Source organism: Artibeus jamaicensis, unplaced genomic scaffold (genome assembly GCF_021234435.1).
Source record: "Artibeus jamaicensis isolate MK-2021 breed Jamaican fruit bat unplaced genomic scaffold, CSHL_Jam_final scaffold_1964, whole genome shotgun sequence".
Classification (NCBI taxonomy): Eukaryota; Metazoa; Chordata; class Mammalia; order Chiroptera; family Phyllostomidae; genus Artibeus; species Artibeus jamaicensis.
This window is the reverse complement of record NW_026522030.1, coordinates 52,615,261-52,630,302: the sequence shown is the minus strand read 5'-3', so window position 1 is coordinate 52,630,302 and position 15,042 is coordinate 52,615,261. Positions and strand designations below refer to the sequence as shown.

At 39.1% G+C, this 15,042-nt stretch overlaps 1 protein-coding gene across 6 annotated transcripts in view; it reads right to left on the bottom strand.

Moving 5' to 3' along the window:
* The window catches only part of CCDC171 (coiled-coil domain containing 171), a 313,511-nt gene that overhangs the window by 272,976 nt on the left and 25,493 nt on the right, over window positions 1-15,042 (bottom strand). For 5 of the 6 annotated variants that reach the window (XM_053656500.1, XM_037132070.2, XM_053656502.1 and 2 more), the window contains exon 6: window positions 13,377-13,508. The exons of the other annotated variant lie outside the window; for it this stretch is intronic. In XM_053656500.1, the coding sequence (XP_053512475.1) occupies window positions 13,377-13,508 (132 nt within the window). The remainder of the gene's footprint in view (window positions 1-13,376; window positions 13,509-15,042) is intronic. 6 annotated transcript variants of the gene reach the window in all.

Below are 15,042 nucleotides of genomic sequence, written 5' to 3'. Positions count from 1 at the left end.
CTTATAACTTTCTTTTCATTGTTGACAGTATTACAGAGGTCCCCCTTTACCCTCTTTACTCCCCTTCACACATCCCCAGCCCCCCCTCCCTCTGGCCATCACCACACTGTTGTCTGTGTCTATAGGTCATGCATATATGTTCTTTCACAAATAGCTTTTAAATAAAGGTCTTTCGGACTTCCGCCAAGATGGAGGCGTAGGTGGAAGCAGTGCGCCTTCTCACACAACCAAGTTTAAAAACAACAAAGTTTTAGCAACAAAAATGCAGCCAAACCACAGAAAATTGAACTATACAAAAGTCTGACAACAACGAACCCTTCAGCCAAACCGGTAAGAGGGGCAGAGCCAGCAGCAGAGCGGGGTTGGGCAGGAAAGATCCACCAGACCGACCCGACACACAACCCAGGCACGCCAGCAGCCGAGGGCGGATCTCAGGTGTGGAGTAGCAGGCGGACCCACTGAGGGCGCAAGGCGGTGGACCCACTAAGGGCTGACTGCGGTCACACATTCACGCTCAGATAGACCAGTGAAGGAGCAAGCAGTGCGACGGACCGCACAGGCCCCAGCTGTGGGAAGTGGCAGAGGGGACCACTATTGTCCCTCTCTGACCCTGCCCCCCACATACAGTGTCACAAACCAGCGACCTGGGTGGCCCCACCCTGGTGAATACCTCCTCGCACATAACAGGCACGAACAGATCAAAACATGGCTCAAGAACAACTCAGAGCCACAGAGCCCATAAATCTAAGCAATGAAGAAATAGCCAAACTTTTAGATACACAGTTCAAGACACTGGTGATCAGGATGCTCACAGAACTGGTTGATTATAATCACAAATTAGAGGAACATATGAAGGCTAAACTAATTGAAATGAATGGAAATACACAGGAAACAAATAATAATGAAAAGGAAACTGGGACTCAAATCAAAGGAGTGGATCCGAAAGAGGGAAAAAATGACCTAACAGAAAAGGATGAAGAAACAAGAATTCAAAAAAATGAGGAGAGGCTTAGGAACCTCCAGGACATTTTTAAACATTCCAACATCCGAATTATAGGGGTACCAGAAGGGGGAAAGGAACAGCCACGAGTGGAAAACTTATTTGAACAAATAATAAAGGAGAACTTCCCCAATCTGGCAAAGGAAAGAGACTTCCAGGAAGTCCAGGAAGCTCAGAGAGTCCCAAAGAAGTTTGGTTCCAAGGAGGAACACACCAAGGCACATCATCATTACATTCGCCAAGATTAAAATGATGGAGAGAATCCTAGAAGCAGCAAGAGATAAGGGGACAGTCACCTACAAAGGAGTTCCCATCAGACTGTCAGCAGATTTCTCAAAAGACACCTTACAGGCAAGAAGAGGCTGGAAAGAAGTATTCCAAGTCATGAAATCCAGAGACCTACAACCAAGATTGCTTTATCCAGCAAAGCTTTCACTTAGAATGGAGGGACAGATAAAGTGCTTCTCAGATAAGATCAAATTCAAGGAGTTCATCATCACCAAGCCCTTACTATATGAATTGTTAAAGGGACTTATCTAAGAAAAAGAAGATAAAAAAGATGAACAGTGAAAGGACAGCAAACTCACAGTTATTAAGAACCACACCTAAAACAAAAGCAAACTAAGAGGACAGCTAGATCAGGAGCAGAACCATAGAAATGAAGATCACGTGGAGGGTTAGCAACAGGGGAGTGGGAGAAGGAGAAGGGGGGAGAAGGTACAGAACATAAGTAGACAGAAAATAGATAGGGGGGAGGGTAAGAACAGTAGGGGAAATATAGAATCTAAAGAACTTGAGACATGTGGTCATAAACTAAAGGGGGGAATGGTGGGGGAGGGGGTGTGCAGGGTGGAGGGGAATGAAGGGGAGAAATAGAACTGTAATGGCATAATCAATAAAATATATTAATAAATAAATAAATAAATAAAAGGTCTTTCAAGATGTAGATGAAATTTTGACCTAGCAATCACAGTTTTAATGCAGAGGTCAAGTAGTCAACTACTATTATGTGATTACTACTATATATTCTTGAATATGGATATCAACGCACGTACACATATACACAGTTTTTATAGAAAACCACTTTCCAAATAGTGGGGATTTTCAGAAATGCTTTTCATATATACAGAAAACATTACGTAATTAAGTTAGCTTAATTACATTAAGCCAAATTGCACTGACTTTCTAACGTTAAACTCCCTCTTCTCCTCCCCACCTCCTACCCTGGAATCACCTCACTGTCGCCCAGGTCCATAAGTCCTCAAATATTTAAGTCAATGGTTTTATCAGTACAACCCAAGTCTGGAGTATGTTGTAACATACAAGAAAATTCAAAAAGAACCATAAAATACCTCATGCAGTTATACATCGAGGATAATTTGCCTCCTTCCAAGAAAATGTTTTTCTTTTTGTCAAAAGAATTCTAAGGACATTGGTAATTGAAGGAGTTTTTCTTTTTTCCACTAGAGGGAGGTGTTGAATTTAAAATATTTTAAAATAAGGCTTGTTTTTGAACTAACTTAATGTTATATATAGGCAACTACATTGTGCTGTTAGAAAATAAACTTGCTTTCTTTCCACTCTTCCAGAAATATAGCCCAAAAGTATAATTCTTCATATGTACTCAAATAAACAATATTTCTCAGACTCCAAAGTATGGTTTCAGTTCTGAAGAATTATAGAAGCAGAGTTAGAAACATAACAAAGCCAAAAGTACTCCTGTTACCTAGCTTACAAAATACACCATACACCTAGTTACTACCTAGTACATGTTTAACTCCTGAAAGAGCCAGAACGAGTTTCTCCTCTCTAAATCTCTGAAGCCAGCACAGTTCTACAATCAAAAAGTGTTTGCTACTGTAAAGTATAAACTGGGACTACTTTATACAACATATATCATAATGATAAATCTATAAGCTTACAGATCCAGCAATACATCTAGGCATGGATACAGCTGAGTCACTTCTACAACAGCTCCAGGATATGGACAAGAATATTAGTGAATTATTTATAATTAGAGCAAAAAATTTTTTAAAAATATCCACCAATAAGGAATTCCTTAAATACATTAGGAACTTCCACAATACAGAATATCATGCAAACACAGCAAGAATAATGTAAGGCTATCAAAATATGGATATCAAATATTGAGGCATATAATTTCATTCATGTAAATACAGTAATATATGTTTATATATTGTTAGATGGGGAGTGGTATTAAAGAGAACGGGGGCAAGACTTTCACCTTCTGCTTTTAAATTTCCCCAAGGGGCATATTTACCATGAGCACAATATATAGTAACTTTATCAACTGAATATTAAGATATCCTGTTTGGAAAAAACAGGAGGTACTAGTGCCATTTTCTATGCCATTTGCTTACACAGGCCACCAGCAGCTTCCCAGGAAACTGCAAAGAAACACTCCTTGTTATCCTATATCATTTAAGGCAGACTCTACTTCCTTTTCATCCAAGTTCCTCCAAGCTATCCCTAGATCACAATTGTGTTTACCAGGTCAGTCTCAGACAGCCGTCTTATCACACAGCCTAATAATGCCTAACTCTGATTGGATGCCTTTCCAATCTCTTCTCTTTCTTTAGTTTATGGTATTATTTTCAATCTACATCTACCATGTTCTTTGACATCACAAACTCTCCCATTCCTTAACAACTAGACGCATAAATCAATGAATGGGGAAAGGATCATTTTATTCCCTGGTTGAGTATTAGGAACCACCCCGCCTGGTTTCAGAAGCTGTAATCCCCCATGGCTAAGGTGGAGTGAGAGACCTTGGGACCTCAAACCACTAAGGAGACAAAGATTATCTCCCTGGCAGGGGTGCCAGCCTCTGCCCCATTTTACTTCACCCTGCCTGGCCGCTGGCAGATGACTGGTTAGCCAATGATCAGTAATATAACTCAAGGGAGGGGCGACCTAAGACAGGCATGATCATAGGGGGCCCTCCAGGAAAGACTTGGGGAGCTATAGCAAAAGAAGGGGATGGACCCACACACCTCAGCTTTGACATAGCTTGACACCTCATTCTGTCTACAAGAAATCTCCTAATCTCTTGGCTGCCTTTACTTCCCCTGCCTGATTTAAGCCTGAAACAATGTCAGAGGGTGGTGCAGCCCTGTGCTGGAAAGGGTGGGTTCCTTGGGGCAATCAGGCCTAAAAAAGAATGCACAAAATCCTGCATTACTAAGATGCTCTCAATTTTCTGATAAGAGTCCAAGCAGGAAATGAGTTTGTTTCCCAAAGTTTTACAGCCCCTTAACTAACTGACCCTGACTCAGAATAACACCTCGTTGTTCTTTGTGTGTCATCTATTGTTTGATCATTACCGCCTAACAATGATTGATGAACTTTACCTATATTCCTGTGCAAACTGAACCCAATAAAAGCCCAGTGAAGAAAAGGCTCTTGATAGGTGGATGTGCCGTGCCTTCTCACACAACCAAGATTAGAGAAAACTAAATATTAGCAACAGAAAACACAGCCAGAACACAGAAAATTGAACTTTTCGGAAGTCCGTTAACAACAAATTCTTCAGCCTGACCGGTAAGGGGCGAAACCAGCGGCTGGCGGAGCAGGGTTGCACAGGAAAACTCGGTCAGACGGGCTCAGGTGCGGAATCCAGGTGCAGGGTTGGACCCAGTGAGCAACTGCGCGAGCAACCAGGCGAGCGACCGCGGGGGAGACAGCCAGGCCGGGGCTGCGTGTTGACTGAGGTCGCGCATTTGTGCGCGGGTGGACAGGCGAGGGAGTGGGCGATTGGACCAGGCGGCAGGTCCCCACGGCAAGCGGCAGTGGAGGGCGCCGCCATTTCACTGCTCTGACCCCACCTCCACATACAGCGTCATAACCCAGCGACTCTGAGCGGCCCGGCCCAGGTGAACCACCTAAGGCACTGCTCCTCCGCACCCAGCTGTGAGAAACAGCAGAGGGGGTCGCCATTTCCCCGCTAGGGCCACGCCCCCACATACAGCGTCACAACCCAGCGACCTGGGAATCCAAGGCACCACTTCTTAAAGGGCCCGAACAGACCAAGAATGGCGCAGGAGGATCTCAGAGCCCCAGAAATAAATCTAAGCGATGAAGAAATAGCAAATCTCACAAACGCACAGTTTAAAACATTGGTTATCAAGATCCTCACAGAACTGGTTGATTATACGGACAAATTAGACAAATATATGAAGGCGAAACTAATTGAAATGAATGGAATTGCACAGGACACCAATAGCAATGAAAAGGAAGCTGGGACTCAAATCAATGGAGTGGACCAGAAGAAAGCAAATAATGGCCAAACAGAAAAGAGTCAAGAAGCAAGAATTCAAAGAAATGAGGAGAGTCTTAGGAACCTCCAGGACATCTTTAAACGCTCCAACATCCGAATTATAGGGGTACCAGAAGGGGGGAAAGGCACAGCCACCAGTGGAAAACTTATTTGAACAAATAATAAAGGAGAATTTCCCCAATCTGGCAAAGGAAATAGACTTCCAGGAAATCCAGGAAGCTCAGAGAGTACCAAAGAAGTTGGACCCAAGAAGGAACACACCAAGGCACATCGTAATTACATTAGCCAAGATAAAAATGAAGGAGAGAATCCTAGAAGCAGCAAGAGATAAGGGGACAGTCACCTACAAAGGAGTCCCCATCAGACTGTCAGCTGATTTCTCAAAAGAGACCTTACAGGCAAGAAGGGGCTGGAAAGAGGTATTCCAAGTCATGAAATCTAAAGACCTACAACCAAGATTGCTCTATCCAGCAAAACTTTCATTTAAAATGGAAGGACAGATAAGGTGCTTCTCAGATAAGATCAAATTCAAGGAGTTCATCATCACCAAGCCCTTATTATATGAAATGTTAAAGGGACTTATCTAAGAAAAAGAAGTTAAAGAAACATGAACAGGGAAAGGACAACAAACTCACAGTTATTAACAACCACACCTAAAACGAAAGCAAACTAAAAGGACAGCTAGATCAGGAGTAGAAACATAGAAATGAAGATCTCAAGGAGGGTTAGCAACAGGGAGTGGGAGAAGGAGAAGGGGGGAGAAGGTACAGAAAATAAGTAGCATAGACAGTAGATAGAAAATAGATGGGGGGCAAGAATAGCATGGGAAATATAGAATCTAAAGGACTTGAGACACATGGTCATAAACTAAAGGGGGGTGATGGTGGGGATGGGGGTAGGGTGGAGGGGAATAAAGGGGGAATAGAACAACTGTAACAGCATAATCAATAAAAAAATTTAAAAAAAAAAAAGAAAAGGCTCTTGGCCCTTCTCCTTTGAGAGATCAGCCACCATTCCTCCCCAAGCTGACCATGTCTTGGTAGACTTATTCTCATCCATGGCAGTGTAGGGGGTAGGGGAGCTGCAGGCAGAGACCCCCACAGTGAGTTACAGAACTTTGAAAATAAAATAAAAACAGCCCTGGCTGGTGTAGCTCAGTGGGTTGAGCATGGGCCTATGAACCAAAAGATCATGGTTCGCTTCCCAGGCAGGGCACATGCCTGGGTTGCAGGCCAGTTCCCAGCAGAGGATGAACGAGAGGCAACCACACATTGATATTTCTCTCCCTCTCTCCTTGCCTTTCCCTCTAAAGATAAATAAATAAAATCTGAAGAAAAAAAAAACTATGTATTAATCTTTTAAACATTTGCAATACCACTGGTAAATAATACTTTGAAATAAAATAGAAAAACTATACAGAAAAGGGCATGGTATTGCTTTTAATTTTTTAAAACTTTGTATTGATTTCTGAAAGAGAGAAACATTGATCTGTGGCTCTACTCATTGATTGCTTCTTACATGTGCCCTGGCCAGGGACTGAATCCACAACATTATCATTATCAGAACACTGCTCTAACCAACTGAGCTACCTGGCCATAGTGAAGGCATGGTATCCATGGTTGGAAAACAAAGCTTTACCACCGCATGTACCACATTGCCTATAATTAAAAAGTTTATGGCAAATAAGCATCTTCAAAGTTCACAATGCGATTATCTGGACACTGTAGTGTACATCTGAAACTAATACAAAACAGTGATGATGTAAACTGATATTTTTAATTTTCAAAAAAATAAGTCATGGTGATGTCAGGTACAGTATGGTAACTACAGTTGAAAATATTGTGTTGCATATTTGAAATACACCGAGAAAACAGATCCCAGAAGCCTCATTACAAGAAAAAGTTCTGTAACTATGTATGGTGACAGGTCCCAATATGGTCACAATATACAGATAGTGGGTCTCTATGTTGTACACCTGAAACACATATGATGTACAGCATCTACCCCTGAATTTTAAAAACATAAAAAATAAAAAGCCCTGGCCAGAGTGGCTGACTTGGTTGGGCATTGTTCTGCAAAGCAAAGGATCATTGGTTTGATTTCACACCAGGGCACATGCACAGGTTGTAGGTTTGGTTTCTGGTCAGGGCGCATACAAGAGGCATCCAGGTGATGTTTCTCTCTCACATCAATGTTTCTCTCCCTCTCTTTCTCCCTCCTTTCCCCTCTCTCTAAAAATAAAATATTTTTAAAACTCAAAAAAGAGGTTCACATTGCTATTGCAAGAACAAAGAAAATATTCTTTGTTCTTTTTGTTTGTTTTTTTATTTACCTTTTTTGTTATAAAAAGGTAAATAAATAGAAATAAAAATAAAATTATATACATGTTTTTCAAGATCAACAAATATTTTACTCTAAAATTACCATGACTTTGATTTGTTCTGAAATTTCAAATATATGCTAAAGACATAGAATTGTTGTTTATCAAAAGAGGTAATATGTACAATGATAAAAACCTGTTTTTAAATGGGGTAACTTTTGAGGTAACTACACTAAGAACTCCCATTAATATTCCAGAGAGGTACACCTCCACTCAGCGCTGCAATTGCTGCAAAGGAAAGGGGATATGGCATAAAATTAAGATCTTCTTTTTATAGTGGGTCTAAATAATAAAGCCCAAGTGAGAGAAATATTACAACAGCTTTCTGTTAAAAGTGAGGTTTCATTTTTCAAAAAGGCTCTTTAAATCTTATTTTAAAACCTGAGTTCTCTTAGAAAGCTACACAAAGAGAAACTACATGATGCTAACACCTAATTAACAGATGGAAACCTATACCCATCAACAACCAACAGAGAGAATTTCAATCTATTTTTTTAAAAAAGACTTTTATATACAGTTTCTTACATTTGCTGTATACAAGGCAAGCAGTTTTCCTCTGTTAATATAAAAAGGATAAGACATTGAGAGATAAAGCTCTGAATATTTCAGCTGTATATAAAAAAGTTAACCTTGCAAACAGTGGTAGTATAGCGTATGTTCCCTATTCTTCTCTACACATAAAGACTAATACTACAAAATTTTTAATTATTTGAGTACTTCAAAATATAAAGTCTTGCATAACCACCTACATTCCAGCTGAGATTTATAGCAATGACCAGGAAACTGCACTGAAATCACATCATCCATATTTTCTCTTATTTTTAAATTGTAATATTAGTTATACATGTACAATGCTGCGTGCGATATTTACAGAACTTACAAAGTGATCACCTCCAAAAACCTAGTTATACATACAAAGTTATTACAATATTATTGACTGTATTCTCTATGCTGTCCTTCATATCCCTGTGACTATTCTGTAACTAACAATTGTACTTCTTAATCCCTGCACCTTTTTCACCCATCTCCCCAACACCCTTCCCATCTGGCAACTGTCAAAATGTTCTATCTATGAATCTGTTTCTGTTCTGCTTGTTTACTTTGCTTTTTAGATTCCACATATAAGTGAAATCATCTGGCATTTGTCTTCCTCTGTCTGACTTACTCACCCAGCACAATGCCCTCCAGGTCCATCCGTGTTGTTGCAGATAGCAAGACCCCACTCCTTTTTATGACTGAATCGTATCCCACTATATCTATGTACCACTTCTTTATCTGCACATCTACTGATGGACAGTCAAGTTACTTTCATATCCTGGCTGCAATAAACATATGACATATGGATGCTATGTCTCTTCCATTTAGTGTTTTGGGTTTCTTCAGATAAACACCCAGAAATAAGTGAGTTGCTGAGTCCTTCTTTGTCTTCTTACAATTCTTGTTTTAAAGTCTATTTTTGTTGGGAACTGCCCTGCCTGGTTTCAGGAGCTGTAACCACCACTCCCCCACCCCACCCCACCCCCCGCCATAGCTAAGGCTGAGTGAGCGACCTTGGGACCATAGGCCACTAAGGAGACAAAGGTTATCTCCTTGGGAGGGGTGTCACCTCTGCTCCGTTTACTTCACCCTGCCTGGCCCCCAATGCTTGACTGGTTAGCCAATGATAGGTAAAATTCCTCAAGAGAGGGAAGACCTACAGGGAAGACTGGCATGGTCGCAAAGGGCCCTTAGGGAAGGACTTGGGGAGCTGTAGAAAAAGGGGGTGATGGACCCTCACCCCTCAGCTTCGACATACCCTGAGCCTTCATTCTGTCTGCAAGAAGTCTCCTAATCTCTTGACTGCCTTACTTCCCCTGCCTGACTTAAGCCTAAAACAATGCCTTAAACCTGAAACAATGTTGGAGGTGGGTGCAACCCTGTGCTGGAAAGGGCAGGTTCCCCTGGGCAATCAGGCCTAAGAAAGAATGCATAAAATCCTATGAAACCTACCTTGCTAATACCTCAATTTAAATGAGGAAGTGAGTTTGTTTCCCCAAAGTTTTATGGCCCTTTAACTATCTGACCCCCGGAATAAGCCCTCAGAGTTCTTTCAATGTTATCTATTGTTTAATCATTTCTGCCAGACAATGACTGATGAGCTTTACATACACACCCTGTATTCCTGTGCAACTTGAACCCAATCAAAGCTTGTCAAGGCAAGGGTCAAGGTGCTCTCCTCTTGAGAGAGTAGCCAATCAGTCTCTTTTCCTCCATAGGAAAAGGAAAAAACGAAGGGCTTCTTGTATCATCCAGAAAAGAATTCAGCAGAAGTTCACTTTTTTTCTTATTCAAAGAATCTAGGGTGTATATTAAGAAAATCAAACCTTTAGCAAATCACAATAATCCAGTGGTGAAAGTAAAAGTTCTAAAAGTATTGACCAAACTCTGATTGGAGTTCTCCCAAACATCATCAAGATAATTCTTTTAGCCTGCACTTGGGAACAATGCATTTGGTAAATTCTTTGTTTTTCATTGTGTTTATATAGCAAAAAGATATTTACTTTCAGCTGCTATTTTGTAATAATATCACAGATCAACAGTGATGCTGGTTGTGATGGTTGATTTTAGGCTGGACCATTTTAAGGATACCAAATAAATAGTGGGGCTTGCGCAAAGAAGCATTTATTGATTCCATCTTATTACCTAGCTTGAGATATTTTTACTCTTTAACTTAAGTTGATAGCAAACTAATCATCAATAACCTGACACTTCTGTATTGGTTTACATTTGTTAATCTTAGACTTGTGTTTCATCAATAAAGTGTTTTAACAAGAAAAAAAAATAAAAAATAAAGTCTATTTTGTCTGGTATAAGTATTGCATCCACAGCTTTTTGTCTTGTTTCCATTTTCATGAAATATCTCTTTAATTCCCACCTCTCACTTCAGTCTGCGTGTGTCTTTCAATCTGAAGTAAGTCTCTTGTCAACAGCACAGGTAAGAGTTTTGTTATGCATTCAGTGGTCATGTGTCTTTTGATTACAGCATTTAATCATTTACATTTAAAGTAATTGTTGATAAACATATTTATTACCATTTGTATTCATATTCTTTATCTTCTCCTAAGGAAGACCTTTTAATATTTCTCGTAATATTTTCGTGGTGATAAAGTCCTTTAGCTTTTTGTTATCTGGGATGCACTTTAATATGACATTAAGATTGTCTAGAAAGCACTTTAATCTTTCATTGAGATTCTAAATGAAAGCTTTGCTAGACAGAGTAATCTTGGTTTTAGGTCCTTATTTTTCATCACTTTGAATATTTCATGCTCACCCCACCTGACCTACAAAGTTTCTGTTGAGAAATGAGCTGAAAGTCTTATGGAAGCTCCCTTGTACTATCAAGATAGTAGACAGGTAAACACAGAACTCAGAACTTCCCATAACAACATAAAAATTAAAAATCTACCTGAACAGAAACCCTAGAACTAAGGATATAAAGAAGAAACTACATCGAGACTGGTAGGAGGGGCTGCGAAGTCACCCCTTAAAGAGCAAGGGGTCCCAGCCCCACATTAGAAAACAGCCCAGGATTCCGGGTGCCAGAAAGAGGAGTTCGCGTAACCTCTGGCAGTAAAAACCAAAAGAAATAGGGGCTGAGTGAGACAGAGAGCTTCTGAAGTCCTAGGCATTCCTCTTTAAGGGCCATATACTACTCCTTCCGAGCTCTAACACAGGGACAACGGCTGTCAGTCAGACATAAGGGGAGGAACTAAACTGTCAGGTTTCAGGGTGGAGACTAGAAAGGCAGCTTTCTCCCAAAAGAAGTTTTGTCAAAAGCTATTGCTCCTTTTCTGATCCCTTCCCGGACAGAGCCCACAGGCCCATACCATATCTAAGTCTCCATCGACCTTGCTCACACTTTTTTCCCTGCCCTGGTGACTACCTGAGACCTCACCCCACCCAACTCGCAGGCCCACCCAAGCCCTTTCCAGTGGCTTTTCCATACAAATAGCCTCTTAGCTCATGCTTCAAATACCATCCACACATTTAAATACAGGTCTCTGAATCATATTTTACAAGTTGCGGGCTTCTGACTGGTGGCGCTGAATATTTCTGCATGTTTAGAAATGAAGGGATTATTTTCATTTACTTATGTTTGCTTGTTTGCTTCAGGTAGCCTTTAATTGAATGACTAATCATTGCTCAAATGCCATCCTATCTGTGATGATCTCCCCAATCTCCCAGTTAATCGATTTCTCTTTTACGGTCCCTTAGCATTTTATTCAAAATTTTATTACATTACAGTATATTTTCTTTCTTTACATGTCTCTCTATGTTGAAAAATGAAATATCATATTCATACCATATCTAATCCATTTGATATCCTCAGTACCCACAGAGACACTAAGAACACCGAGAGGTGGAAAGAGTCATTGCAATGTCCTTCTGGATCCTACAGAGGAAGTGACTGAGAAGGAAAGCACTGCCCAATTACTAAAGGTTTGGAAAAATATGGTTTCATTAGTATTTTGAATACTTACATAGACAACGAATTGAGTATTCCCACTGTTCTCTTTCAGCTTCCACTCCTAAAGAAATAAGGTACCTCCTATTCTCTGGCCGCCTTTGTCTTTCAAAGTTATTTCTAACACAAAGTTACTCCCTAACTTAAGAATGTATAGCTATGACATCTACATAAAGACTAATTCAATTTGTCATGTTGTGTAGAAGAAGTGTATATCCTCACAAAATAAGTAAAGTAAGAATGATAAAGATTTATTTGAAATTTTAAGTTAGTTGGTTAGTGAATGCAGTTTGAATTTGTCCTATCTCTCCTTCAAAATAACTTACATATAATCTCATGAAAAAATGCAAAGTACACCAGAGTGAGAACCCGAAGACTTGTATTCCTTCCCCACATTAATTACTCAGTCTATAATCTGAGTAAATAATAAATCTCTATCTGCTCATCTATAACAGGCAGTTAGATATAATCAGTGATTCTCAACTGGACTATTTAAAAACTTGAGAATTCTGTGTGTTGCAGGGGAGAGGTTAATAAAAGACGATTAATCATTTGTATTATACTACTTAAAAAGAGTTCAAGGCCCTGGTGGGGTAGCTCAGTTGGTTAGAGTGTCATCCTAATACACCAAAGTTGCAGGTTCAATCCAGCAACCAATGAATGCATAAATAAGCATAACAACAAATTGATGTTTCTCTTCTTTCTCTCTCCCCCTTCCTCCCTCTCTAAAATCAATAATTTTTTAAATAGTTCAAAAATCACTGTACATATCATTTAATATCCAAAATCCATTCTACTTTTTCCCAAAATTTCAACATTTTAATTTTAGTTTTCTTTTTTTAATTTTATTTTTCAATTACAGTTGACAGTATTATTTTGTATTATTCTAAGATGTACAGCATAGTGGTTAGACACCATTCTATTTCTTTATGCTATTAAAGACTGCTAACAGTCTCAAATTTTAAACTGGAAAAATAAAATACAGAATGTATATAAATGTCTCTCTCAAAATCACGTAATTCATGCAATGGAAATCACCCAACTCTAATGACCTTCCAGAGATCAAAGACTAGGAATTATTTTCCATTTCAGCAAAGCAGTCAGCAATAATTCAGCAATTCCTGGAATAATGTAATTGTAATATCACGAGCATTAAAGATATACTTAAGAAACCGTATTATTATTTTTAAAATACCTGTACTATAAATTGTAACTCTCTTCTTTCTGCTTCCCATTGTTCTGCTTGCAATCTAAACTCCTCCAAAGCCGTCTCCCTGATATGAGACTCCATTTCATTCTTCTCCTGCTGATGTTTTTCCAATGCTTCCTTTATACGAATAAAATCTTGCTTTACTATAAGATCAGTAAAAGTTAACTTTCTTCCTTCACCCCCAATTTAAATGTAAAAAGGACTCTGCTTACCTATCCTGTTAAAACTCATTCTAATTTATGTTAAAATCATTAATAGAACTATTATATTTTGATCATCAAAATACAGATCTGAGTAAGAAGCTAGGTTAACCTACTTAATTTAAGCAACATTTTATAAATACATTTGTAGGCATATATTTAAAGCAATTTTTCAGAAAATTTTAACTTCAGAGGTTTTAATAAAATGTATGTATGACAGAGACAAAAACAAAATACACAAATTTTACATAATCTATATGTAAACCTATGTGTAAAGTAGATAATATGAAAATCTCCAATTACCTGTGAATAAACTATTTGGGTTATTATTTCTGATAGTGTATATATAATCTGACAGAAAACACTGTATTTCCAAAAGGGGAGAATGGAGGAGTTTGTGTAATAAATCAGAAGGAAATTAAAGAGTAAAGAATTTGAAAAGTCAGAAACTATTTTTTTAGAAGTCTTGACTGTCATTAATTTCTAGTTCTACAGATAAACAACGTTGGCAAGAGTCTTCTTTGGGGGTTTTCCTGACTGTGCTACATTTACAAGATCTAAGTTGGTTCAAAATCTCATAACTATAAAATGCAGGTTCCTTAAGAAACCAAATTTTCTAACCCTTAGGCTTCAGAACTCAGTCCCCGTTAACATGAGGAGAAAGATTCTGTGATTTATAGGAGAGAAGGAAAACCTGATGTGCTCATCCGACAATAACTTGGAGCTGCACAATGAAGACAACCCTTACAACTTTCACTAACCAGAAGCCATCCCAAGAACCCTGAGGCTCTCTCCCCATAGGGCTAAACAGTGACTCCTGCTCACACTCAAATTCCTAGGACTATTCCTAGGGATACTCAGACTCAAGTTCCTCAACAGCTCTGTGCAGATCAATTCAAAGCCCATGGCATAAAATAAGAGTTCTCCATCAGGTAGCTGATCAAGATCACATCAAGATTGTAACTTGGGGTTATAGACCGACTGACTATAAGGAATGCTGCCACCATTACCCTTCTTTGGCTCCAAGACATTTTAGGTGGGGAGGGTTACACAGGACCACCTAAACTTTCATATTCCAATACTAATGGAGGCCCGAATATAGATGCCAGGCACCATTCGTAGTAGACAAGACACAAACCATGACTACTGCCAAAAAAGAAATCAAAAGAAGGTCTGCTGACAAAGTCTGGGAATGCTTGTGTCAAAACTTTATATTTAGTAAATGCTTTTATAAAAATTTTTAGTGAAGGTTTATTTCCAGAATTCTGAAAAGCAATTTACACCAGTGGTAAATTTAAAGCATTTTTATCATGTTTTGTTGGTTGGTTTTTTTTTTAAGTTAAACTGGTACTTCGAAAATATAGCAAATATAGACAATTCAAAATCTATCTTCTAAGTGGCTGGAAACCTCAACCTTAAACCTTATTGTTACTTTAGAGAATAAAAACTGG